We start from the raw sequence: 26,809 nt of genomic DNA, 5'->3' as shown, positions 1-26,809 counted from the left end.
GTGTGGTTCTATTCATTCGGAAAATCTTATTTTTAATGTGCTCAAGGATATGGGATATGTTGTCTAAAACTTTTGTAGTTTATACTCGACTTATCTGCTTTAAAGTTATAATTTTTTTTAGATATTGAATTTTTTTGCTAAATTAAAATATTTTAAAAATTATAAATATTTGTAACGCTAGATTTTAATATGTAGCAGATTTCCCCTATAGACAAAGTGATAAATTACTCAAGATAGGGTTTGTATTATATAGTTGGCCACAATTTTAAACCCTATCTACTAGATTAATATAACCATCAAAGTCGATCAGAAAGTGTAGCTTCAACAGGGTTCAAATCCTTCAAATACAGATTTTTTATTTCATTGGTACTTAAAAGTAACTACAGAGGCTATTTAGTGATTACAAATCAACTCAAATATCTTAATACACTTAAATTAAAATTGTTTTTAATGATTGCTTTTAAAAATTTTGTATATTACACAAAAGAAGGAAAAAAAATCATTTTATTATTTTATTTTATTTGAAATTATAAGCTTTAAAAAGTAATTTTAGTGATATTCAAAAACTGATTAATTGGGTTAGAGTCTTGGATAACTTTCCGTTAGAGTGGCCGTATTTTTGGCGACAAATGTCTAGCTTTTTGGTATTTTTAGGCGCCTTGCCTGCGGTTGATCGATATCACGCCTCTATCGATATCGATAAGCAGCGAGTGTGTTGTGGTAAATTAAATTTAAATGAAATATAACTATTTGTGTTGATCCATGAAGTCGGTGGCCATCCGCCCGAAGCCGCCAGGCTCCGGCAACCGCAGAGCCCTGCGTCCGGCTGCAAAGAGGGTCGGTCAGAAACGGATCTACCACTGCGGCGTCTGCTTGGCGGGATTCCCGCGTCATCTGGCCACCAAGCGGCACGAGGAGCAGTGCGCGGCCAGGCTGCGGCGCCTGTTCATCTGCTGCCACTGCCTGACGCTGTACGGCGACGAGGCCCGGCTGGAGCGGCACCCGGCAGCGCAAGCACGCCGACGGCCAGTTCCTGTGCCTGCAGTGCGCCAAGCGCTACAAATCGGCCACCTTCCTGTACCGCCATGTGGTCAGCTGGCACGGCGAGCAGTCGCTCTTCTACTGCGCCATGTGCGCCGACAACTGCAGCGACGTGAAGACCTTCAGCGGGATGCGGGAGCTGCAGGAGCACGCCGACGAGGTGCACCACCTGCGCTTCCTGGAGTCCACGGCCAGCGAAACAGGTGGGCCGGGCCAAATCATTATATTTTGTTATGGAATAAATCAGGATTAGGTTAAAGTTATACAAGTAGGGACCCTAGGGACTCTAAGAGCTGAAGGCCTCTTGCAGCTATAGCTCTAACCACTATTTTTGTCAGCTCTTAGTTTTAACTATAAGTTAGGATTGTTTAAATAAATAGATATACAAGTTGGGTAGCTTAGTTTGTATATGTGATATATGTATGATATTGTTTTCAAAACGAAGATGAACCTTAGTTCCATTGCAATTAATTTTCTTAAAACTTATATTTAAACACAAGTTAAATACTAAACTATAATACCTCATTGACTATCCCAACCTAATTGCGGCAGGCAGCCAGGTCGACGAAACCGAGGACCTGGAGATGCTGGAGGAGAATCTCGAGGACCTGCTGCCCAGCGTCGACTGGGACGACGACCTCACCTTCGGCTGGCCCATGGGCCTGGACAAGGAGTCGTGCATTGTGGACGAGACCAAGCCGAACGTCTTTGTGTGCCCCTTCTGCGCCAACGGGTTTTCGGGCAGCTTGGGCCTGGTGCGGCACCTGGAGCGGGTTCACGAGAAGAGTCCGCTGGACTGCTGCTACTGCGACAAGAGCCATGGCAGCCGGGATGCCCTGCGGTCCCACCTGCAACGTGTCCACGTGCTGTTGCGCGCCCATGTGTGCGGCGTTTGCCAGGCGGACTTCGCCACCGCCGATCACCTGAAGAAGCACGTGAACAGCCAGCACCTGGACCATCGGCCGCATGTGTGTCCCACCTGCGGCAAGGGCTTCGCCCAGCGTTGCCATCTCACCCAGCACATGGCCACGGATCGCGGCCACGGGCACGGCAAGTTCGTCTGCCAGCTCTGCCTGTGGCCCTTCTTCCGGGCCATCGATCTCGAGCGGCACGTCAACGAGAAGCATCCGTAGAAGGATTGAGAAGACAGTCATTCGATCGGACATTGAAGGTATGTTCGGTTCTATGACTGTTCACGTAATAGAGTTAAAGTTACTTTTTAAAAATTAAGAGCTGTGAAAAACTTTTTTTTATTTATAAGTCTTTAATCATTTAAACTAGCAATAATTATCACTTCAAAATACATCAGCTCGAATTACATAAGTACGTTTATAATTCATTTAAGATAATGCTTATGACAAAATTAAAACTACCTCAACCTGACTGATAATATCAAGCAAAAGACAACCGATAAAAAATAATTTTTAAAATACAAAATAAACTGCTGCTTCTGTTTATTAATGAAAAAAAAAAGTTTTTATTTTTTTAACAAGAATACAACTTTTTTTAGGGTTCAAGCAATAAGATTTTTTAACGGCAGTTATGAATATAAGTGCTTTGTAGAAGATTAACGATTTCTTTCCTTACCTCTTAATTTAAACTAACTTAGTAACTTCCTTCGAATCCGATGGATATTTCTAATTGTAGATTAGATTGCATCATTTAACTATGAATGGGTTAACAGATATGAAAGGCATTTTTCCTCTACTGCATGATAAACCTATTGTAGGGTATTGCTAAAGCTAAAAGTTCTTAACTTAACTGTTTATATGTAGTTAAGAATTGAAACAAGCTTGAGAAATCGATAGAGTCATTTATATTGGTAGTTGGGAATTACCTTAGCTCTAAATTTAAACATAATTAAAATTTCGTGGAGCCCAAGGGAAATTTAAACTCTAGAAGGGTATGGAAAAGTCGGTACCGTAGGCCCCAATAGTTTACAGTGGATCCCATCTCTGTTAGTTAACAGCTGATTCGGCCCACAGCAGCAGCCCCAGATCAGAAGAGAGCGCTGAGAGCGGGAGAGTGGGAGAGCGCGAAGCTACTGCGATCGGTACTGCTACTGCTATTGTTATTTGTTATTTGGGATCGTGATTGTGATAGGGGCACAGTAACTTGGCCCACACCGTTGCGACGACAGTTTTGAACGGAACTTGCTGGTGCTTGGAAGGCAGTGCGGCCGATCTCCGCGAAGTTAACTCCATAATATACCGTCGCGCTCAAATATTTATCACAAAATACAAAAAACATTATTCTGTGTGTTTATTTTTTTCCTGTTTTTTCGTTACGTATTAACTGATTTTTGTGCTGGTGATCCCAAAATAATTTAATTCAGCATATCGTTAAGTGATTTCTTGATTTTCGAGCCGTGTTTGCATACAGTAAGTTATTGAAGCGCGTGCAATAAACAAAAGTTAGTAGCAATAACAAAAAAAAGCCAGCGACCTTAAAGTTCGGCTAACATTTAAACTAAAACTGCTTTTTGTTATTGTTTATATGTTTTTCCACTTCTGCCCCATTGAAGCCGGGCCTTTTATAAAGCTCTCTATACGTTTAGCCTCTTGTTTTTTTTAAAATAGCTTTCGACCAAAACCAGAACAAAGTTTTATCATTAACTAATGAAAAAAACAAAAACAAAAATACAGAAAAGTACAATTGCAATTAACGTTTTTGATGTGACTGTTGAGTTATTCCAGTGGGTCTGTGAAAAACCCCCTGTGAAAATTGTTGCGCTTGAGTTCGCCCCACAGATAATTAACAAAGTCTAAGCCTGGCTTTAATCGATATTCAAATCAAAGTACGTCAAATCGCGTGCGAGTTGGGGATTACTGAATCACTATTGCATTCGCTAATTAATCCAAGTGAATTTAACTGAAAATGTATTCGCTGCTTTAAATTACAATATATCAACTTGCTTATGGACTAATAATTATGGATAACCTGCCAATAAAGTTCAAAAATCTATTGACCTATAAAATCGTACATTAAAGCAGTCGGTTTTAGTTTACAATAATCAGTACTTAAATATACAAATATTTAATTTAAAGACAATCAATGTTCATTAGTACCATTTTAAAACTATCTATTCTGATTGATTATTAAATGATTTTAAGGAACGCTATTGCTTGTATGTATGTGTGTATTCTTTATTATTTTTTAATTACGATTTATTAAACCATTTATTCAAAAAAGTCACATCTAGTACAATATTGGATTATTATATAAAGATTTATATCAGGTTTAATTTTGTAAAACAATCACGTTCGACAGCAAGAAAATGCTCTATAAATTTCTATACAATTCTGATTTCATACTGAACGTGTTAAATTTCGACTATATTGTAGAGTAGAAACAAATGAAAACGGGGCTGAGAATGTCAATTGGTTTTATAGTTTTCAAGTTAATTGTTACATGTAGATCAATAAGCGAATCACGTTTCAATAATTCTAATAGCTTTCAAAAAACAATTTTAATTAAGTGACTCCAACGTGTTGAAATTTTAAGTCGTTTTATCTTAAACTCACATTCCGGACAGTTCATTTAACTTGTTTGTTACTTTGCCTGAGTAAAAAAAACAATGTACAATAAGTTAATTGAAACGAGATAAGTTCATAATGTTTCCATTATTAAGTTCTACTTTTAGCAGGGGATTTGACTACGAGTTACCTTTACAATTATACTAAACATATGCGTTGCAGCATGGTAATATAACTTTTTGTAAATACTTTCTCCAACTGAAAGTTGAAATCGGTTGATCTTTAACTCGCATTCCAGACGTCTCTGTTAACCCGATCCCTTTGGGGGGCCTCAAATCCATAATTTATCTTGTAGAACCCAATGCCCTCCTGTCGCCCCCACTTCTGCCTTCTGTTGTTTGTTGTGATGATGCTCCCCATCAACATCTTTCCATGGATGCGGTGGAATTATCATCATGTCTATATTGTAATTGATTTGCCTGAGCGAATAGCCAGACGAGGAGACAACCACTGGGCCTGTTTCCTGATCTGCCACGCCCCCGCCACCGCCACCGCCCCTCGTCGCAGGCTTATCATTAGCATTCGAGTTTTCCTTTTGTTTTGGAATTCTTTCGCAGGGAGCAATTGCCTGGTCGGGGCACTCCCTTCGTATAATTGTGGACCGCCCAAGTGGTGGGATCTAAATCCCGAGATGATTCCTTTCGATTTCTCGCTTTTTCTTCCTTGATATTATTATTCATATCTTTTTCGACATCTTTGGGTGACGCACTGGAAAACAATGCCTTGAAACTTGGAGAATAAAACACCCTGTCACCTGCACAATCTTAATTTATATCATTAAGGACAGTTTTATCGATTCAATGATACCTAATAAGCGAGCTTTAAAACTTGGTTTTAATGGGTAAAAGTGTAGAATATTTTAAAAAGCAGTCTTTAGTAGTGTAACGAGAACTATAACCCTAAAAAAATAAATGTCTATGGAAATAACATACCGTGGGCAAAACAATTTTAAGTACACTTTTCATATAAAATGCTTGTAAAATTGTTTTGCCCAATGTAGATATGATTTTAAATTAGTTAAGATACCCCTTTCCTGCAAAAAGTAATGGGTACTTAAAACAATCAGCAAGACCAGTAACAAAAGCCTGTCGCTTTCGCAATAAGTATTTATAATTTAAAAACGTGCTGAATTTTGTAATCTGTACGCAGTTAATGTCTCGCGCTCTCCTTTTCGCTCCCTCTGTTCCTGTCTCCCTCTGTCGATCTGTATTGGCTGACGAAATGCTTGAATAGCAACAGCCCCTGATAAGCGGGTTAAAGAGACCTTCGATGTGACAGGTTGTGTAATCGTTAGCCTGACAGTATAGCTAGCCACCGATCCTGATTTAGAAATATTGTGTAACCTACTTTTTGAAAATCGATACATTTTTAACCGATTTTATAAAAGTTTGAAAATTTCATATAGCAGTATATGTTATCAATAATATCAATAGCATTATACTCTATTTGTATTATTAATTTTTAAACAATATGTTTAACGATATCGCAAGTCCTGAGTCGTATATAAAGCACAGTGACAAATTATAAATGTTTTAACCCCGTTTCTGAATTGGATAATAACGTGATCTCTTTGTGGAAATCAATTATCCAAATTCCCCACTGTTAAGTTAACAGCTGCTATTTGGCATTAAAGCTTGTGCAGCACCCCCAAAAAAAAAAAACACAACAACAAGAGGAGGGCAAAGGAATGTCAAGATGAATCATACAGGTGTGCGTGACACCTGGCAACAGAGAGAAAGAGAGAGGCAAACAGTGGGAGAAATACATACATAATAATAACAATAAGATAAACAATAACAACTGTTGGTCTGTCATATCAATCGGCATTTGCTTAACTGTTAAAAAGAGCCAAGAAAAAAGGGGGGAAAAAATAAGAAAAACAGAAAGGAAAACAATGATAGCAGGCGTGAGTGTGGGTGTGTGTTGATTGCACCCAACAAATAAACACATGTCTGCTCAATATGTACGTATTTATACCCATTACACCTAAAACACAAGTGCAGAAACATACACAATTTAAAAACAAGCGCAAACTCCTCGGTTCCCGTTACAAGGCGAGCTTAAAGCTATTTTTAACACCATCCGATCTTTCTCTCTTGCCTCTTTCCTGTGTTGTTGCTTGCACTACTCCCTTTTCACTTTACTCTTATTCGGTTACCCCTTAAGCACAGAAAGAAATTAGAAAAATTTTACCATTAAATTGGTAAAGTTCAATTTGAAACCGCGAATTCTTTAGCTAAAGTGTTCCACAGATGGATCCAGTCAAGACATTTTAATACTTTTGGTGTAGTTGGTGATAATTTGTTAAATTTTATTCCAATGAAATAAGCTTCGAAAAATAGCCTATGTTAAAGCCTAGATTAGTAAATAATAGTACTTTGGTGACCTCGACTTCGGTTTTTAGTGATAATAAATTTTATATTGAGATTAATAGTGATAGAACACGTATCAAGTTAAATGTGTAAATATGGAGTTTGGTGACCCCAAACCAATTTGTTTAGCCTCTGAGAAAGGCTACTCATGCCGGCAATGTTAGAAGAAACAGTTTACAACCGCGTTATTAAACTTGCAACCAAGGGTATGCTAACCTTCTGATTCGCAATCAGACCTTTCTTCTCATCCCCAATCTTTATTTATTTTCTGCTCCATGGGGGAGCACAATTCCTATGTTTGCTTCTTCCTCTGCTTCCTGATCTTCTATTTTTTGTTTTGCATTTTTATGAATGAATTGCGATTTTACTCTTGCGTTTTTTGTTGATTGTTGCTATTGCTAGCTATGCTAAGCTGATAAAGCGCCTTGATCACTTGTGGCCTAGCTATAGCCATGCTATATACATATGTACATATTGAACAACAACTACTGGGGTCTATCACTATCAACTGGGCGTGCGTTTCGTTATCGACGGCCCAACAACAAGTTGAGCAGCTGAAAGGGAAATGCGAACTGACCTATAATAAGACTTTTCGTATTAAAGCAGTACGCAAAAAAGAATAAGAAACAGGGCGACGCAAGGGAATGCAGTGAATATAAAACAAATAATAAAATGCATTAAATGCCACAGCCACAGCCACAGTGGAACCTGCACTCAGATTAAAAATTGAGCCTTTAAAAATGTTTTTAGAACTTAAAGCTAGAATTTTCTAGGACTGTCTTTTTTACTCATCTTTATTTTTTACAATAGCCGCGAATTCTTCAGTTGAGGACGACTCACCTTTATAGTTTGAAATGTTTATTTTAATCATTACAGTCGTATTTTATTTCAAGTGCACGATCAGTAACTGAAGTTCAAACCCATATGTACATACATATGTATGTACAGGAAATATTAAACTTCGTACGCATTCTGCATACAAAATGAAGAACCAAAGATTTTTCATGCAGACAGGAAATCGGCTAAAGTCTTTGGCCAAAGAATTCCGAATCGAAACTCCTTGATTGCCGCTGATTATACGAGAATCCTGTCTGTCGCCTTTTGCCGACTTTGTGGGCTTTATTGGCCACAATTGTTTCTGATTTATGAGTCAAAGCATGGCCGTAATAAAAGAAACGGGCAAACAGCCGGCGAACAAACGCGGTTCATTCATAGCCAAAAGTGGCAGTGGCAGTGGCAGTGCATTGTTCAATACCGTGTAAACATCTAAAAATGTGAGGCATTTTGGTTGGCCTATGCACTTTGTGGCACACATCATACCTTACTAATAATTTTTTAGACTTTTCCATTTGCAAGCCCATATACTGTTATAATGGTTTAAGATTTTGATTATTTATATTATAAATGACTAGCTTTAATATTTTATATATATTTTTTTAGCCGCCTTGAGTTTAAAAAATTTCTTAAATTTGTTAACTGTTAGGATAGTTATATTGTTTTTTAAGTTTTTTCTTTTATAATTATGAATAAGGTTGTTTTAATATGTAAGTATCAAATGCTTATTAAATTAGTAACCGCGTTGAGTAAGTCATTTAATGGCCCTTAGATAAGTCAAGTTATACTGCTGACTTATTTATGATTTTGATAGTGCTAAGAGGATGTTTATCTAGGTGATTATGAATAACGTGTGCCTTCCTGTTAACCTGTTCATATAGTTATATTGTTCTAAGTTCTTTTCTTTATTATTGTGAAATAATATGGTTTTATCGCTATAAAATATTGGTTTAATTAGTAACCCCTTTGAGCCAAAGGCCCTTTACAGCCACAGTTACATTGTTGATTTCCTTTGATGATTTTGATAGTGCTAAGAGGATGTTTATCTAGTTGGTCATGACTAACGTGTGGCTTCCTGTCCTTAAGCGCATTATTGTCATGCAATCGGCCGACTGATTGTCTCATTGATATGCCTGACGCACGATTTTGTACCCTCGAGTGGTGTGTATGCTTTGATAAGACTTTTTGTATCAATGTCAAGTTAGCCATAAAGAGGTTTTGTTGCCTCGTTGGTCAACATCGCATTCATAACCGAACTGACCCCAATTCGAATGGTAAACGTGCCCGCCCACCTGCCACCTCCACCTGTGTACACTGTACACCTACACCTAAGAATTGACATTGTAAATCGAGAGACCAGAAGAAGAAAAGCAAATTAACCACCACACAAATGAGATGAAAGCCTAGGAAAACAATACAAATCTCTGACACTGACATTTTCCAACTTGCCCTGTAAATCAACTCAAGTCGTAAATCATTCGGTGGGTAGTCAAAAAAAAGATGCGTTTTCACACTTTTTACACTCGGAAAAACCATAAAATGTTTTTATAGTTCTAAAGGGTAATATAGCCTGATAAAAAGTTTACCTGCCTTTTAAATATTCAGTTCTGAAAAGAATTTGGTAAAATTAAATTAAACTGTAGTTTAATTATAAACATAAATTCTTATTCACTGACTCATTGCTGTTTACTTTCGCAAATTGTAACTTCCGCATTTGATAACTTATATCGTGATGATGTAGAACAATTGTTAATCTTGAAATAACAAATGCCAGAAATACTTTTTTCCCAAAAAAAAAAAATGATTTGAAACAAGAAGCTATAATTTAGTTCATAGTTTACTCCTAAGTTTAAAACATTCATACATATTTTAGTAGTTATTAATGATACAAAATTCTTAGAATATGAAAAAGGCTTAAAATATTCTGTTTCTGTTTTAACTTTTGTTTTTATAACAAAAAGCTGTCTTATAATTAATAGATTTTAAATTTGTAATACGTTTTAAAAGATATGCATATGTGTGTATCCAGCAATTTCTAATCGTTTTTATTTATTTGCAGACAATAGTTAATTGATTCTGTGACATCAACCGTATTTGGGAGTCAGTTTTGTAAAGGACCGCTTCACCATGTCCCGAAAACGAATTCACGAACTTGTCCAACAGCCCCTGCTCCTCCTGCCGCTGCTGCTCCTAATCCTGTTCGTCGGCAGAGCAGTGGGCGTGGCTCTCGTATCCCCCAACAATAGGCTCCCGTCGCAGCGCTTCTTCTACGCCGCCGCCCCAGTCTCCACCTCCTCCTCGCAGACCAAGGTACGTCTGCTCCGCCAGGCGGACGACCCCAATACGGCGCCGGATGCAGTGGAGGGCAGCTGCTGTCAAGGAGCAGCCGCCGAAGCCGGAAAACCACTGGCGGTAAGTGGGAATACGGGCCAATCTTACTTAAAGCAACTAAGCAAAATTCCTGGAATAAGTGCATCTATTAAATAATTTTTTTTTTTTTTAAGTCTTTGAAAGAATGGATAAAAAAGATCCTTACAGTATTAACTAGGAAATGGTTTTTCAAAGTTTGAACGAAATAATAGAAACATGACTCGTGGTTGAATACAGAATTCTGTATTAGAGGTGCATTACAATAAAAAATACTCTATGAATCAAATCATTTCAAACCTATTGAAATATTGTTAATACATGAATTTCGCTCCAACAAAAAAATATGATGCCATTACCAAAACCTCTTTTTAAATGTTGGCTTACGTTAAATTTTGAGAAAACCCTTTGAAGACTTTTATTTACAAAATATTTCTTATAATATCTAACGCGATCCCATCTCATGCTGCATCCAGATGGCGCCACTGTGCCGCCTAGAGACATTGCATATTTGGGTCAGCGTCATCGCCGCTGTTTTGTTTGCAGTTTGATAAGGCGCAGTCTCACTGCACAACCCCAACTCGTGGCCCGATCCCAGACCCCAGCCCCCAAACCCCAATCCCCAATCCCCCACCCAAGATCGGGAGCAGCCCGTGGACAGACGCCGTTGTCTCAGCCTCTTCTCACGTAACGAAAAAAGGTTGCACATCTAAAACACTGATGTCGAAAATATCAGCAAATCTATGCCTTAGAAAACGTTTATTAATTTAATTTTTGATTTAAACTTGGTCTTGGCAAATAAACAGAAATATCTGCTTAAAATTCGCTGAAGTATACAAAATCAAATGATGCACAATACAAACAAATGATCAAAATAATGAATTAAAATCTTGTTTGCCTTGTAGTTATATCTGTAGTTTCAAAATGGTAGCATATTTTGATATTTTTCTTTTATGCAGTATACTAAAATACAATTTTTTTGGATTTTCATTGATTAAATGTTGAGTTTTTCTGAAATCCTAAGAGGCAACGAATAATTTTGTGACTCACTGTGTGTACATTCAAAACGAATTTCAACTGAAGAGATTTATGTGTCACTTCTGAATATCAAGATATCTTAAAAAAAAAATTGTATTATGCAATACTAATTTGTTGATTAATTAAAATGATAAACATTTTAGAACTCTTTGATTTCCTTTTTATTTTATTTTGTATTTTAAAATAGTAATAATTTTCTCCCAGTGCCTTTTTGTGCTTCTGTCTGCGTCTTTGGCATTGATAGCGGTGATCGCCTTGATTCCAAAACAAATAGTTCGCATTACGTTTTTAATTGGGCGTTACTCAGCGGCCCCCGCATCCACATGCAGTACTTTCTAACCCACCGACCAGAAGATTTGTTTGCGTCAGTGCCAAAATAAACACAAGATTTCCTTTGCCGGCAAAGAAAGCGAAGAAAAATTGCGGCGGAAGGGTTTCGGCATTACGACGGAGTCATATTGGCTGGGTAAACAAGTGGGGGGATCAAAATCGGGATCTGTTTGTGGGTACTCGGCAAATAGCTGCACAGAAGTCAAAACAATAACAGTTTCGATACCGGATGGCAATTAGTGTTGGGCCAATTGTTGTTTCACAGAAATGCGATTCGCTTCCTGGAACAGAAAACTCGATTACGATTACGATTATCAGTTGAGAAACAGATGGGTTCTATAAATATGTACATATCTATAAATTCGGGTACTCATATTCTTGTAATATCAATTTTAGCTATAGAAATATACAATAAATTATAATTACTCTTTCAGCGATACATAAAAGTACTTATGTATCTAAAACTCTCATATCATGGTTTGAATGAATATAAAATAGGAAGTTGCATGGAGCATTAATATTTTCCATGAATTTGTTCTCCAAATATTTTTGTAAACCAACTAACGATACAGACAGGTTATAATACGCACACATATGTACATATCTTAGCTTCTTTTTTGTGATTAATATTATCACTGAAGCTAATTAACTTATAAAATATGCCATTTCCTCGGCGATCGTTTGTCATTTGCGCTTGAACTTTCTCCGTTTTGTGACGCAGTTGTTGCTGTTATTATAAGCCTGATTCCCCAGATCGGACAATTAACGGCTTTGAGTCGCAAATGCCGCTAATGAATCATGGCCAGAACATGGATATGTGGCTACCGTCACATCTACGTGCAAATTGGCCGAAACCAAAGCGACGGCGCCGGGAACTCGGCACGTGGGCACGATTCACTTGCTCCTCTTCCGCTTGGAATTGGCCAACAAAATCACATTTATAAACGGTTCAAATACCTACATAGGTGACGCACGATGGCGTTGATATATATATTTATTTAAACCATTTCTATGCAGTTGACGTCCGATTCGGAATTCGATATAAAAGGGGGAATAGAAGTAGCCTATGACTAAGTTCAAATGAATGTTTTGGTGGAAGCTTAACCATCGATAATTTGTCTTACAGCTTCCACTGGCCGTGTCCGCCGAGTTGAGCAACGTGACCGCCGATTACGATGTGTCCGGCGAGATGCCGTCCTCCAAAGGTATATTGATAATGGATTGGAGTCTTTGCCAACAGATAAATATTGTAATTTGTTATCTTTCTTATTTGCAGAAAACTTCAAGCGCAGCATCACGAAATGTAAGCAAACAACACAAATATTTAACAGATTGAAATATTTAATAATTGCGTATTCTTCAGCCCTGTTGAACAATTTTATGTAGCGGGGATAATGTAGCTTATGAAAACCTTTATATATTTACCTATACAATAATTTCTTATTTTGTATTTTTACCTTTACAAATCAACAAAGTTGCAACCTCGAATTCTTAAGCTTCATTTGGCACTGACTAGTGAAAACCTTATAATTTTTACTTTACCTATGAACTAAGTTGCAAGCGCGAATTCTTCAGCTTCATTGTGGTGTTATAAAACAGAGGCCTAACTTGTATAGATTTTTGTTGAACTAGTACAAAGTTATATTACTTTTCTTTAATCGTTTCTGTTGCCAAATTTGATTATTCGTCCTTGTGTTAAAACAACACCAAAAACGCGAATTCTTTAGCACTAGAGGAATTCATTCGACAGCTAAATTGTACTTTGAATTTTATAAACTAATTATAGAAAGTCCAATTTTTTAAATATATCTAAACTGATTTTATAATGTTGTGTTAAAACAGTACCCAAAACGCAGGTTCTTTAGCTGATGAGTAATCCTTTATAATCTAATAAATGAAAATCAATTTTAAACATATTTAAACTGATTTTATATTTTTCTTCTTTAGCCGCCGTGAGAAACGCGACGCCGGCGAGCTGCTCACCGCAACCGACGATCGTGGAGCTGATGCCGCCGGCGGAGGACAGGGCGAACTACTACTACATGCCCGCCTGCACGCGGATCAGCCGGTGCAACGGCTGCTGCGGCTCCACGCTGATCTCCTGCCAGCCCACGGAGGTGGAGCAGGTGCAGCTGCGGGTGCGCAAGGTGGACCGGGCGGCCACCAGCGGACGCAGGCCGTTCACCATCGTCACCGTGGAGCAGCACACGGCGTGCCGCTGCGATTGCCGCACAAAGGCGGAGGACTGCAACGTGTACCAGTCGTACATCAAGGACCTGTGCCGCTGCGAGTGCCACAACACGGACGCCAGGGACAAGTGCCTGGAGCAGGCGGACAGCAAGTACTGGGTGGACGACAACTGCACCTGCGTGTGCCGCTACAACCAGAGCTGCACCACCGGCACCGTCTTCGACGAGACGCAGTGCAAGTGCACCGACGTGAGTGGCTCCCGATAGGACTCCACTTCCACCTCCACCTCCACTCCAACTCCACTCCCCTGAGGCTCCATTAGGATTGGTTTCGATCTGGTCCTGGTCTGGTCTGGTCTGGTCTGGTCTGGGGATCGGTTGTACTCGTCCTTGGTTGGTTTGCGGTTGATACCTGGTGGTGGCTCTCTAGCTTAAGCTTTCTCTACACACTACCAAGCCAGGCTCCACGAGTTCCTTGAATATTTATTTTTCTTTATTCAGGATGGTACTCAACTTCTTTTTTTTTTTGTCAATTCATCAGAAAATCTGAACATAGTACAAGAATAGTTAATAATATTATTAAAGTTTAATAAAACGCGAATTCTTAAGCTAGGTTTAAAATTACTTTTCATATAGTTTATTTGCCAATTAAATTAGTTTCGATTCGTTCGTAAAAGTATTATTTTCAAATTGAAAACATATAAATGTTGTTCTGTTGAATTAGCTGTATTTAATATTAATAAAACTATTCGAGAATATATGTACATACAAAATTTAGCAGTCCTTGATTTCAACCGTATAGAAACCCATTTCTTACAATTTCAGAGGTAGATTATAGGTTTAATTTTAATGTAGTTAAATGCAAAAATAAATAGTTTAAATCCATTGAATAATATTTTATTATTATGTAATTTTTCGGTAAATTATTAAGCATGTTTCAATTAGTATACGCAACTGTTACAACTGTTTTGTTTGTATTTATTCAAGTGTTTAAATCTAACTCAGACTGTTTATATAATTCATTTGTTCGACCAACTGTTGAAAGTCTATGGACTAAGGTAAACAACCCAATCCACACTTCATTTATTCCACTTAATTTAAGTTTGTCTTCGTCTTGTCACTTTTCACTTTTTATATGTTTTACTTCTGTTTCTTTTGTGTTTCATTTTAGATCAAAAATGTCGAGTATTATACTTAGAGTCCACAAAACAAAGCACACACTACACAAATTTATTTGATTGAAAACTAAACTTTTTGTGATATTGTTAAATTAACTTTCTCGGAAAATTAACTAAAAATTAGCATATTTTATTTAGCAATTGGTTAAGGATACAATAAAAAAAAAAAAGCAAAAATGTAAATTATAGCTGAGTTGAGGCAAAAAAAGGGAGATGGGAGTTGCATTGTGTGAGTACTTGTCCTGCTTAAATGCTTATTGAACCCGCAAAGAATTAATAATTCTTATATCTGCATGTCTAACATTCTCTTAGCTAACTAAACATGTAATTATTTCGATTGCGCCCTTCCCGATTTCCCGCTTGTAATGTTATGCCTGAATTATTGCATATCTGAATTGATTGGTCTATTAATTGTATTTATTGATTTTTTCCCAAATTAGCCAGCCGCACCCATCAATGTTTTGGACCGCAAACGCTTCATTGTCCAGGCCGTACAGGTGGACCCCGATAACACCACCCTGTACAGTGTGTGAGGGCAGTTAAGGGACATCAAGGAGTACGAAGGAGAAACGCCAGCTTCCTAGAGGGGAATTCCCGAGTACTGATAAACAGAAAATACCCAAGAATTGCACTAAGCGTATTGCCTATGTACTTTATAATATTTATAGTTGTCGATTTAACCTAGGCTGTAACTACTGTACCCTTTAAACTAACTTACAGTATTTCCCCCTTTGCATAAGCGGCACAAAGTCAAAAACTTTAAGGTGTTTCACCGAAATCTCTAAAGATTTGCTATCACTTAAAAAATTGTCCAAAATTATTGCCTTAATTGAAGTGAACTTTTGGACACATTTTCAAGAGATTTCTGTGCAACGCCTGTTAATTAATTTTTATTCATTTGTTTATATTAATTTTTAAGCGCCATCTACTTTTTCGCGGCCTTGTACACATTTGTTTATTTCTGCTTGTTTAAGTTTTAAATTATCCCAAATTAATTGTCCACAAACTTAATGCTATCCAACAATTCGCCGTACTTCATTTGTGCGTAACCATTTTTTTTTTGTATAAAATGTTAGATATAAGTTTACGTAATGAAAATACAGACAAAGTTTTGAATTATTAATTCAAAAAGATGTGTTTTTTTTTTACTATACTAATACTATATATAAATAATACTAAATAACTATATATACTCCTTGTCGAAAACTTTGGGCAGAGAAAGTTTAATAGACAAATATATATTTCATTAATAAGAAAAGGATTTCGAGAATATATAAAAAAAATCAGTTTTTAAAAATAATCAATAATTCTCTACATTTTATTAAGACTTGTATTAAAAGTGTTTTCAAAATCCGTAAAGTGCATTTTTCAATTTAAATTCTTTTTGACAGCGCCACCTATGAGTCATACCTGCAGTAACATTTTCATGTTAGTTCATCGTTTTCTTAACATTTCCATGTTAGTAAAGCCGTTTCCTAACATTTTTGATAGCAGAGTAGAGATGGGAAAACATCGATATTGCCCCGCCAAACATCGATGACACCGATGTTGGCATCGATGTCTCCCCACCTCTAACGGTGACTTTGCGTGTTTGTGGTGGGTTTGTGTTTTGCAGTGAAATGTTAGCAAAACGTCGAACTAACAGCGAAATGTTAGCGATACGTCGAACTAACAGAGAACACGGGTAAATATCGATAATCCCTGTCAAACATCGATAGGACCGATATTTTGAAAACATCGATGACATAGATTTTGGCATCGATGTTTATTCATCTACCGTCTCTAGCGAAAATTTCATGCGCCAAAAACGTAAACTAAAGGAGTTTTATTGGAATTACTGCGATTTCAAGGACACCCAACTGCCCATGTGCAGCGCCAGGCGCAACTGAGACCGGGGACACCAGATTCCAGAACTGCGGCGGTGCATCCTGCGCGGCGGCGGCGTGGAAAGGAAAACGCAACTTCCACCTTGTGGGTGGTGGTACAGCAGCGCAAGAAGAAGAAGAGCTGCAACGCTGCAGTCCAATTTCATAAACAAAGGATATAAAGCGCATTAAAATAGGATTCCATCGGCCACTGGACAGGATGTCTACCTGGAGAAAGTGAGAGTCAGCTTTGCACTTGAGCCAGCTACACAGGAATCCCGAGATTAAGATGCAGGTAAGTGGGCGGAACCAAAACAAAACATTGGCAGCTGCTAGCAATTGCACTTCATTTTATTTTAATTGAATTTAGTACAGCGCATACAAGATTCATATTTAATAGCATTATAACGAAATATCTTATAATATTATACAATGCCTATGGACAATTGTATGATCTTCCTCTGAAATCTAGTTACTTAAGTCAGACATTCATTTGTTAATGTAAATGCTTAATTAATAACAATAAACTATCAACATATTTATAAATATATTTTACTATAAACTAGGTAAAAATATTTAGGTGATTTTTTAGATAGAAGGTTATTTCTGGTATAATCTATAATAAAAGCTTTGGAGGTTATTATTTTTAATTGCAAATTGTAGCATAGTAGGCTCAGATTTCTAAGATCTTACATTAAAATCCTCTGAAATCTGACAACTCATTTACTTAAGTTTTGATAAGTAATTCACCAAACACTAAACTATCATATCATCTTTATATCGTTATAAGCGGAGCCACAAAATGAAGGTGATTATAGAAATGGAATAATGACCATCCTTTTTGGCATATTACCAATGCAGACTGGGCTTTTCCCGATCAACACCCATTGCCGAAAGCAGCTAACGAAAGCTATATTCTGTTTTCCAGCAAATGGACGACCCGCCATCGCTGCCCGTGGGCACGGAGGTGAGCGCCAAGTACAAGGGCGCCTTCTGCGAGGCGAAGGTCAGCAAGGTGGTGCGCAACATCAAAGTGAAGGTGGCCTACAAGCAGGGACTGGGCTCTGGCATCGTCTCCGATGACGCCATCAAGGCGCCGACGGGCCAACTGCGCGTGGGTGCCGTCGTGGAGGTGCGCCATCCGGATCGGAAGGAGATCGTGGAGGCCACCATTACCAAGATCCAGGACTGCTCCCAATACACGGTGGTCTTCGACGACGGGGACATCACCACGCTGAGGCGCACGGCCCTGTGCCTGAAGAGCGGTCGCCATTTCAACGAGAGCGAGACGCTGGACCAGCTGCCACTCACCCATCCGGAGCACTTTGGCAATCCCGTGGTGGGAGGACGCAGGGGCCGGCGACGGGGCCACCTCAACGAGGACAGCTCCGACGACGACGACGAGAGCGATGCCAAGGAGGTGGTCAACGAGAAGGAGGAGAACATCGGCAAGGTGGTCTGCGTGGAGACGGAGTCCAAGAAGAAGGACAAGGAGAAGTGGTTTCCCGCCCTCGTAGTGGCGCCCACGGCACAGGTGCGTTGTCTTTTGGGGGTAGCATCACTGAAGAACTGCTAGTATACGTATATGTATATACCTTTCAGGCCACCGTGCGGATTCGTGTGAAGGACGAGTACTTGGTGCGTTCGTTCAAGGACGGCCGCTACTACACGGTGCCCAAAAAGGAGGCCACCGAGTTCACCCGCGAAGTGGCCAGCAAACAAGATGTGCCTGCTGTGCAGGCGGCCCTCGAGTTCCTGGACAGCAGCATCCTTCCGGCCCACTGGGACAGGGACTCGCTCTTCGGCCTGTCGAACATCTCCAGCGACGACGAGGGCGAGATAGACTCGGACTCCTCCGACGACGAGCCGCACGAGGAGAAGGATCGCTTTGTGGCGCAGCTGTACAAGTACATGGACGACCGGGGCACGCCGCTGAACAAGGTGCCCTCCATCCAGAGCCGGGACGTGGATCTCTACCGGCTCTTTCGGGCGGTGCAGAAGCGCGGCGGCTACAACCGCGTCACCTCGCAGAACCAGTGGAAGCTGATTGCCATGCGCCTGGGCTTCACGCCCTGCACGGTGAGCGTAATGAATCTGGTGAAGCAGGCGTACAAGAAGTTCCTGCAGCCGTACGGCGACTTCCACCGCAAACTGGGCTGCTCCATGCTGATGACCTCGCGCAACTCCAATCGCAGCAAGGGCCGCAGCCTGGTGCGGGCCAACTCGGTGGCCTCGCCCAAGCCCATGGAGACCACGAAGACGGAGAGCATCAGCAAGCTGGCCCAGCCCAATCAGACCAATGCGGCGGCGGTGGCCTCAACTTCGACCTCTGCCGCAGCAGCAGCGGCTGCGACAACTACTCCGGCCAGAGCCGTGTCCAACGCCTCGCAGTCCGCTGCCGAGGAGTCGGGCAACACCAGCGAGTCCAGCGTGATGGTGGAGCCACCCAAGAAGCAGCGCAAGGGCTCGGCGGCCAGCGGTCAGCAGCAGGGCAAGGTCAAGAGTCTGGTGGAGAAGTACGAGGAGAAGAGCTCCACAACAGCGCAGAGCTCTGCAGCAGCAGCAGCAACTGGAGGATCGGGAGCCAGTGCATCATCATCTGCAGGCGCAACACCAACCACTGCAGTGGCCACACTCTCCACGTCGGCCAGCTCGTCTTCAGCAACGTCTGGAGGTTCTGCTGCTGCCCTGGCAACTGCTGCAAGCAACAAGGATGCCGAATCGGATCTACCTTTGGCCAAGATTAAGGCAGCGGCTGCGGCGGCCGCTTCCACCAGGCAGCACAGCATGGAGAAGGAGAGCAACGTCAGTTCCGGCAGCAGTGCCTCCGCCTCCAGCAAGGCCAACTCCACGGAGATGCAGCGCAGTCGCGATGCCTCGCCCTCGGGTAAGTCCCAGCAAAGTGAAAGTTTAGGCTTAGGCTAGATAGGTTGTCTTTTCTTTATTTGTTCAATCTTCGGGCTCCTCCTTGAGTCTAGACAATCTTCACTTTGACTTTGTGATAGGCATTGGCCAATACACCGCGCAGATTCCATATGTGCTCGAACTTCTCCGGCTGCACATTGTACGCTGAGTCGACGGCCTTGGCCCAGATCTCCACATCTCCGGCGCGCCTCTGGGCCTGGGAAACGGGCAGGCGGGCTGTCCACAGCGACCAGCCGTAGTGCCTGCCATCCGGGCTGTCCTCCTGCTCCAGCTCGGCCACGTGCCAGCTCAGACCCTCGTCGTTGGTGAGGTCCACGCGCACTATCTTCCGGCCGCCGCCGCTCCACGCGTATCCCCGCACCGTGATGTGGCCCTCGCCCTCACCCTTGGCCTCGTCCTGCTCCACCTTCACCCTTGATCCCGCCTGTGGCGTGCAGATAGCCGAGGTCACCGGCATGGCCTGGATGGCCTCCGACTTGCCAAAGTCCACCGTGTCCCAGTCCGTGCTGGGACTGAAGCCCTTGTAGTCGTTCTGCTGCCAGTGCGAGTCCGATTCCCGGTCCGCCACCACGATCCTCGTCAGCCACTTGACATTGCGGGCGCCCACGGTGCCTGGCACAATCACCCGGATGGGATAGCCGTGGTCCCGACTCAGCGGTTCGTCGTTCATCTCGTAGGCCAGGATCACGTCGCCGCGTGGATCCAGGGCCTTGGCCAGCGGTATGGATGCCCCGTACGGATGCGAGGTGGGATCCAGATCGGCGCCCTCGAAGATCACATGCTTGGCCTCGTCCGGCTGGACACCCTGCTGCCGCAGAAGATCGCAGAGACGGGCGCCCGACCACTTGGCATTGCCTACGGCTCCAGCGCCCCAAGAAAGTCCTGAAATTAAGGGGCAATATGGATTAGTCTTGGGTAAACTCGCTCACTTTGGTGAACAAGTTCAGTTGCTCACTTTTTATTGAGTGAACAAACTCACTTACTTGTTCATTAACTTTGTTCCACTCACTTGTTCAGTTGTTTAGTTACTCAATTCTTCAGTTGCTCACTTGTTCAGTTGCTCACTTGTTCAGTTGCTGACTTCTTTAGTTGTTCAGTAAATCAATTTCAAATGGCGTATAATTTGAGATCATATACATATTTATTTAAGGAATATAAGGAAAAAAACTAGTTAGCAAATAAAACAATTGAATGAAGAAATTTCTTTAAGCAACTGTTTAACTGAACAAGTGAGCAAAAAAGATCAATTATTGTGAACATGTTCAGTTTACTCGCTTAAGTGAACAACTCTTTTTTGTTCACTCATTCAAGAGCAACCCAAGCAAACTCACCCTTTACGGCCTTGACCTTGGTCATTTCGGAGCGACGATTGCCACCGCACATGATGGCCGCCGTCACCGAGTGCTTGGGCAGGGCCTTGATCCTCTCCAGACTTAGAGTCTGCTCCTTTCCGCCACCCTCGATCTCCAGTTCGTAGTCCTCGGGCGAAATCACAGGCACCGGCAGGTGGTTGCGCACATAGAACAGCTCGTTGGGCGTGTAGAACTGCTCGGCCAGGAGGCCAATTGGTGGCTCCGCGTTGAAGGGCCTCTTGGAGGCGGGCTTGAGCAGGGCATGGCGCGGCGGCTCCTGTGCCCATGGTGAGCCCAGCTCATCGTCCACACTGGCCACCAGTGGACCCTCCAGATTGCCAATGCGAAAGCCCTCGAGAAGTTCGAGCACCTCCAGCGTGTTGTGCTGCTGGTAGATGGCCCAAAACGGATCGATGGCACTGCCGGCGGCCATGAGGATCTTGTCGCCACCCGGATGATTGTCGGCAAAGTCCGTGACATCGTAGACGCCCAGGCCGTATGTGACCCAAATGCGATTCTCCGGGCAGTTGTGCTGCTCCACTTGGTCGGCCTTGTAGGTGGGCAGTTCCGGGCGGAGGGTGGCATGCCAGAGTCGAGCCACTGCCTCCTGTTGCTCCTCCTTCTGCTCCTCCTTCTGCTCCTCGAGCAGCACTTGGGTGAGGTGGCTCCGATGGCTCAGCCAGTGGTAGCCCAAAGTCAGGCCACCTGCCCAAAAGGCGGCATACAGCATTCGCTCGGTTCTGCTGCCCGTATGGGTCCACTTCTGTCGCTGCTGCTGCTCCTTCTCCTTCTCCCTTTCCCCATTGCTCCGCCGTGAACTGGTGGTTGTGAGCAGGCGATGCCTCTGGTGGAGCAATCCCGCCCAGCTGCGCCTCAGCAAGCGCATGATTATGTAACCGAGAACTCCGGCAAAACACTCGTTTCGAAATAGATCCAAATCCAATCCAATCTCAAGCTTCTTCGCTCTGCTCTCTGCTTCTTGCCGCTCCCGCGAATCTGATTTTCGGTTGATTTATGTAGCCCCCTTAGTTATATTGATGTGTCTTGTATTTGTCCAGTGGCGACATTGGCCCCGGCACCCTCTGCCCCCCAAATCGGCGTTGGTTTAATTGATAAGCAATCTTAGAAAGCGCTAATTCGACTGTTTACCAGCCGCTTGTTGACAACCGAACAGAACAGAACATAGCCCCCATACGATATTTGGGGAATTTGGCAACCCTGCTATAGTTTGTTTTTAATACCCTTCCAGAGGGTACACAAAAATTTGTTGACAGCAGAACAGACCATATCCCCCATACGATATTTAGTGCTAGGGTTTTTACATTTTGTTCAAAAGCTTATTACTCTGAAGTAATTTATAATTCTCTTAAAGAGTTGAGGCTTTCAAAATGTTGGCTTTGATGAATATAGTTCTTTACAAATTATGTGGAAAAAAACATTTCTTCAACATTAAAAGCAAAAGAAACTACAACGCCTTCCGCAAAACTATTTAAGCTTTTATTTTAGTATTGTTGGCTCATTTTTAAATCAAAACATTAAATTTATTGTTGCGGATAATACTTTGTTATTCCTTATTTTGGAATATTACCTGATCAAATCTTTTGTAAGGTCGTCTACACAATTTCATATTAATTTTTAATTAATAGTAAAAATTATTTTTTTTTAAACAGAAAAAGTGAGCAAATAAGTATAAATCATAATATAAATTACTGTTATAACTGCAAGGGTATATCAAATTCGACTTTCTTTCGGTTTTCTTTCGGTTTAGCATGCATGATGTAGAGAAAGTACTCACACGACGGCATCACAACCGCAAGTATCGATACAAGTATCGATACCTCAACAAAAACAGTCGGCCAAGAGTAACTAACTAAATATGCAAGTTAATAAAGGAATTAAGCTCGTTAATCTACTCAGTTCTGTAGCTAAAAAGCTCTGACAAAAGCACTTGTTGCTTTTTTTTTATTTTTTTTTGTGTGAGATACAATGAATATATTTGATAAGGGAAGACATTATCTTTCTTTCTCACTCTAATTCGAGGTATTATGTTGAAATGATATAGATAAAGCAAATAAGCTACCTCCTGCTTATTATATACATAGATAGGTTATATAGATACTTTATTCATCTTATAACCACCTGTTTATTATGAACTTTTGTTTTAGTCTCTCTAATGGAGGAAATTCTTATTAATTAACATGCCTTCTCTTTCTAATTAGATGAGCTTTTCAAAATTCCCTATAGTAGTATATGCCGATAATGCTTTTATGTTTTTCGGTTATTCATTCTCGTAAATTTCATGTTTACCTTCTCTTTCGATCCGAGATATCTCTGAAATGATTATAAATAAAATGCAAAAGTGCGCAAAAGCATGTGTAAATAAATATTAATTTTTTTGAGTGTTTGTTTGTCTGCTTTTGAGGTTTTTGAATTTTTTTTTAGTTACCGTTCTGTTTGTCATTAAAATAAAGTTATTGGTGAACACAGAAATACAAAAGAAGTTCAAAATCTTTATATATAAAGCATCATAAAATTTAAATATCAAAATATTCAAAATTTTAAGTGCATACCAACAGAGAAATCATTCCTTTAAAAGTATAACTTCTAAACATCTAATATTAATATGAATAGTTTTGGTTAGGGTCTACATTCTGCAAATCGGTATCACCAAAACAAAATATCAAATTTTAAACAATAATTTAGTGCAGACTAACAGAGAGACACAAAATTATAAAAGTATACCTTTCAAAAATTGAATTACAATATTGGCCGATTTAGTCAGGATCTTTCTGCAAATTGGGGTCACCAAATATACATTCTTACCTTTCCGCATCTGAGCTTGAATATAACTAAATTACAAAAAAAATGAGTGCATCCTAATAGAGAATTCTTTCATAAACTTATTTGAGTGTACCGCTTAAAAATCGTATTTCAATATAGATCGTTTTGGGATCAGGGTTTTTCAGCAAATCGGGGTCACCAAATGTACTACCCTCATCGCCTTTCAACTTGAATATAACTAAATTGGAAACATAAATGCATCCCAACAGAGAAATCATTCACAATCTTATTTAAGCAACTCCCCCTGAACATTATGCCTTCTTTATCGTTTTAGTTGCGGTACCGCCTCCAAGCGCCGCAAGCACATCCTCTCCAGCAGTCGCCACACAACCGGTGTCCACCAAGAAGGAGAAGCACCAGCGCAGCAAGCAGGCGGACAAGGATAAGGACAAGGATAAAGACAAGGATAAGGACAAAGATAAGGAGAAGGACAAGGATAAGGAAAAGGATAAGGAGAAGGAGGAGAAGCAAGCGGGCAGCGGGAAGCGCAAGAAGGAGAAGATTAGCGTGGAGAAGATCGACACGGGCGACTTTGTGGTGGGGATCGGGGACAAGCTGAAGGTGAACTACCACGAGAAGAAGTCGCCCAGCTCGCATGGCAGCACGTACGAGGCCAAGGTCATCGAGATCAGTGTGCAGCGGGGCGTGCCCATGTACCTGGTGCACTACACGGGCTGGAACAACCGCTACGATGAGTGGGTGCCGCGCGAGCGCATTGCCGAGAACCTGACCAAGGGCTCCAAGCAGAAGACGCGCACCATAAGCACCAGCAGTGCGAACAGTGGCAGTGGCGGCGGCGGAGGAGGCGGTGGTGGAGGCTCCCATTCGGGACAGGGCTCGCTGCCGCCAGGAGTGCCCCAGGGTGGCTCCAAAATACCACCGCCCTCGGCGGGTCATAACTCTGGACCCGGAGAACCCTCGCGAGGATCGCTGGGTGGCGCCAGCTCCACGCCCTCGCTGCTGTCCAGTGTGGTGAAGACGCCCACGACGGGAGCAGGCGCAGGAGGAGCAGGAGGCGGAGGAGGAGGGGCCAAGCGGGGACGCGGACGCAGCGACTCCATGCCGCCGCGCTCCACCACACCCTCGTCGTCGTCGTCGGTGGTGGTGCCGGCGGCGGCGGCGGTGGCCCACTCCGGCCGCACCAAATCCCCAGCTGCCTCGCAGTCGCAACTCCAGCAGCAGCAGATGAAGAAGCGCCCCACGCGCATTGCTCCGGGAGCCACCACGCCGCGTCGCGTATCCGACGCCTCGATGGCCTCCGCATCCGACTCGGACTCCGATGAGCCAGTGCGTCGGCCCAAGCGCCAGAGCAGTGCCAAGGAGAAGGCGGCGACGGGCAAGGCGCAGCAGGGTAAGGGACGCGTCTCAAGCAGGGCGTCCTCCACGGCCCCAGCCATGCCCCATCATGCCAGCGATGAGTCCGAGGAGGAGGAGGACGAAGATGAGCTAGCTGCTCCGGCCAAGCCACAGCAGGCCTCCTCAGTGCGCGGCTCCCGCGCCGGTGGCAATCGCGCCATGAGCAGTGGCGCCGCCTCCGCCAAGGGACGCGACTACGATCTCAGCGAGATTCGCTCGGAGCTGAAGGGATTCCAGCCGAAGCTGCTCAACCCAACGAATGCAGGCGAGGAGCGCAAGGAGTCGGCGGCCAAGAAGGAGTCGACGGCCGCCGAGCTACCGGACATCAAGAAGGAGCCCAAGCTGGAGTCCTCGGCCAAGAGCAGCTCCACGGAGCTGTCCTCGGAAACGGAGTCGTACGTGGACGAGGACTCGCAGTCCTCCGACTACCGCAAGCAGCCAAAAGCGGGAGCAGGAGCTGGCAAGAAGGAGCCCCCACAGTCCAAGCTGCAGCACGAACCAGTCTCCAAGAGGGAGCTCTCGCTCAAAGAGGAGCCACTGAAAGTCGAGCCCAAGGCAGAGCCCAAGGAGGAGGAGTGCTCCAAGAGCAGCAAGCCCTTCCTGTCGGGGGCGGACATCAAACCCACCGCTCTGATTGCCCCGGCTAGATTTGGCAGCACCTCAGCCAGCCAGGCAGCCAGCTCATCAGCTGGTGGCTCTTCCACGGCCAAATACACGTCGGTGATTGTGGAGAAGCCTCTGACCATTGGCGGCAAGAAGTCGGCAGCGGCTGTGGCGGAGCAGCATGTGCCCAAAAAGGGGGAGCTAATCAAGAAGCAAGCTGGCGGAGCAGGAGCAGGAGCTGGAGCTGGAGCAGCAACAGCTGGCTCTGCGCAGGAGTCCAAGAAGTTTGCCGAGCCGGTGGCCAGCCTGAAGGTGGAGCTGCCGGCAGCCTGCTCGCCCTCGTCCTCCTCCTCGTCCTCCAGTTCCTTCTGCTCCAGTGCATCCGCGGCCAGCTCCAGTTCGGCCACCCGATCGCTGCCCGACATGAGTAAGCTGGAGATCAGCAGTGGCACTGTGGCAGCTCCACAGACGACCTCCCAGCCAGCCGGCAATGCCACGCCCATGAGCCTGGCCAAGGAGTCCAAGTACAGCAGCAGCAGCAGCAGCAGTGGCGGAGGCGGAGGTGGAGGTGGAGGAACTCCGGCGGGCTCAGGATTGAGCATGCGCAAGCTGCTCTCCTCGGATGTCTACGAGTTCAAGGACACGGAGCCCTTCGAGTTCGAGAAGCGCATCTCGCCAATGGCCTCGACTGTGGGAGCACCAGTAAGTGCAGCAGCAGGAGCAACTGCCTCCGTAATCACCACAGCAGTGATGGGCACACCGGGTGCCACAGCGGGATCCCCACCGGCAGCAGCTGCGGCAACGGTGGTCAGCTCGGCGGCCAGGAAGCTGGCCCTCAAGGCCAGTGCCATGCAGCAGAGTCTGGAGCAGCACCAGCTGCCTCCGGCTGGGCATGATCGTGGCTACGGTGGTGCCATGGCCATGGCCACCTCGCTCACAGCGTCCAAGCCGAAGAAGCGGGGATCTCCCTTGAAGGAGCCAG

At 43.0% G+C, this 26,809-nt stretch overlaps 4 protein-coding genes across 8 annotated transcripts; 3 read left to right on the top strand and 1 right to left on the bottom strand.

Moving 5' to 3' along the window:
• Positions 1–686: 686 nt before the first annotated feature.
• LOC128264360 (zinc finger protein 467) lies at positions 687–2,174 on the top strand. The gene is given in 3 exon segments (XM_052999801.1): positions 687–1,002; positions 1,004–1,244; positions 1,594–2,174. Coding segments are annotated over 3 exon segments (1,062 nt in total). The 5' UTR covers positions 687–762.
• On the top strand, positions 2,071–16,016 carry LOC128264361 (vascular endothelial growth factor C). Of its 5 annotated transcripts, none has more exons than XR_008268713.1 (7): positions 3,145–3,422; positions 9,843–10,195; positions 12,645–12,723; positions 12,795–12,821; positions 13,466–13,956; positions 14,879–15,114; positions 15,326–16,016. XR_008268713.1 is itself a non-coding variant. In XM_052999803.1 (6 exons), the coding sequence occupies exons 2-6, from the start codon at positions 9,911–9,913 to the stop codon at positions 15,416–15,418; spliced, it is 975 nt and encodes a 324-aa protein (XP_052855763.1). In that variant the 5' UTR covers positions 2,071–2,212; positions 9,843–9,910; the 3' UTR covers positions 15,419–16,016. The 5 variants fall into 5 exon arrangements, 2 of the variants coding, with proteins under 2 accessions (XP_052855763.1, XP_052855762.1); XR_008268714.1 differs by having other exon boundaries at positions 3,146–3,422; positions 13,466–14,100; XM_052999803.1 differs by lacking the exons at positions 3,145–3,422; positions 14,879–15,114 and adding an exon at positions 2,071–2,212.
• Positions 16,017–16,647: 631 nt separating this feature from the next.
• On the top strand, positions 16,648–26,805 carry LOC128264365 (AT-rich interactive domain-containing protein 4B; the record flags this gene model as incomplete). The annotated part of the gene is made up of 4 exons (XM_052999807.1): positions 16,648–17,045; positions 17,679–18,284; positions 18,353–19,637; positions 24,143–26,805. Coding segments are annotated over exons 1-4 (4,560 nt in total), but the record flags the coding sequence as incomplete, so codon positions are not given.
• Positions 19,667–22,207, bottom strand: LOC128264316 (sulfite oxidase, mitochondrial). The gene is made up of 2 exons (XM_052999735.1): positions 21,007–22,207; positions 19,667–20,557 (listed from the first exon to the last, which is right to left on the bottom strand). Exons 1-2 carry the CDS (start codon positions 21,911–21,913, stop codon positions 19,725–19,727), a joined length of 1,740 nt encoding a protein of 579 aa, XP_052855695.1. The 5' UTR covers positions 21,914–22,207; the 3' UTR covers positions 19,667–19,724.
• Positions 26,806–26,809: the final 4 nt, after the last annotated feature.

Source organism: Drosophila gunungcola, unplaced genomic scaffold, assembly GCF_025200985.1.
Source record: "Drosophila gunungcola strain Sukarami unplaced genomic scaffold, Dgunungcola_SK_2 000066F, whole genome shotgun sequence".
Classification (NCBI taxonomy): domain Eukaryota; kingdom Metazoa; phylum Arthropoda; class Insecta; order Diptera; family Drosophilidae; genus Drosophila; species Drosophila gunungcola.
Note: the sequence above shows the minus strand (reverse complement) of the source record. Positions and strands in the feature narration are given on the sequence as shown.

What these genes read in the sequence shown, in the direction of transcription:
- LOC128264361 (XM_052999803.1), top strand. Translation starts at nt 9,911, where the DNA reads ATGTCCCGAAAACGAATTCACGAACTTGTCCAACAGCCCCTGCTCCTC. An exon ending in CGAGATGCCGTCCTCCAAAG is followed by an intron (nt 12,724 to 12,794) that starts GTATATTGATAA and finishes TCTTATTTGCAG; the next exon opens with AAAACTTCAAGCGCAGCATC. An exon ending in CGCAGTGCAAGTGCACCGAC is followed by an intron (nt 13,957 to 15,325) that starts GTGAGTGGCTCC and finishes TTCCCAAATTAG; the next exon opens with CCAGCCGCACCCATCAATGT.
- LOC128264316 (XM_052999735.1), bottom strand. Translation starts at nt 21,913, where the DNA reads ATGCGCTTGCTGAGGCGCAGCTGGGCGGGATTGCTCCACCAGAGGCAT. An exon ending in CAAGGTCAAGGCCGTAAAGG is followed by an intron (nt 20,558 to 21,006) that starts GTGAGTTTGCTT and finishes CCTTAATTTCAG; the next exon opens with GACTTTCTTGGGGCGCTGGA.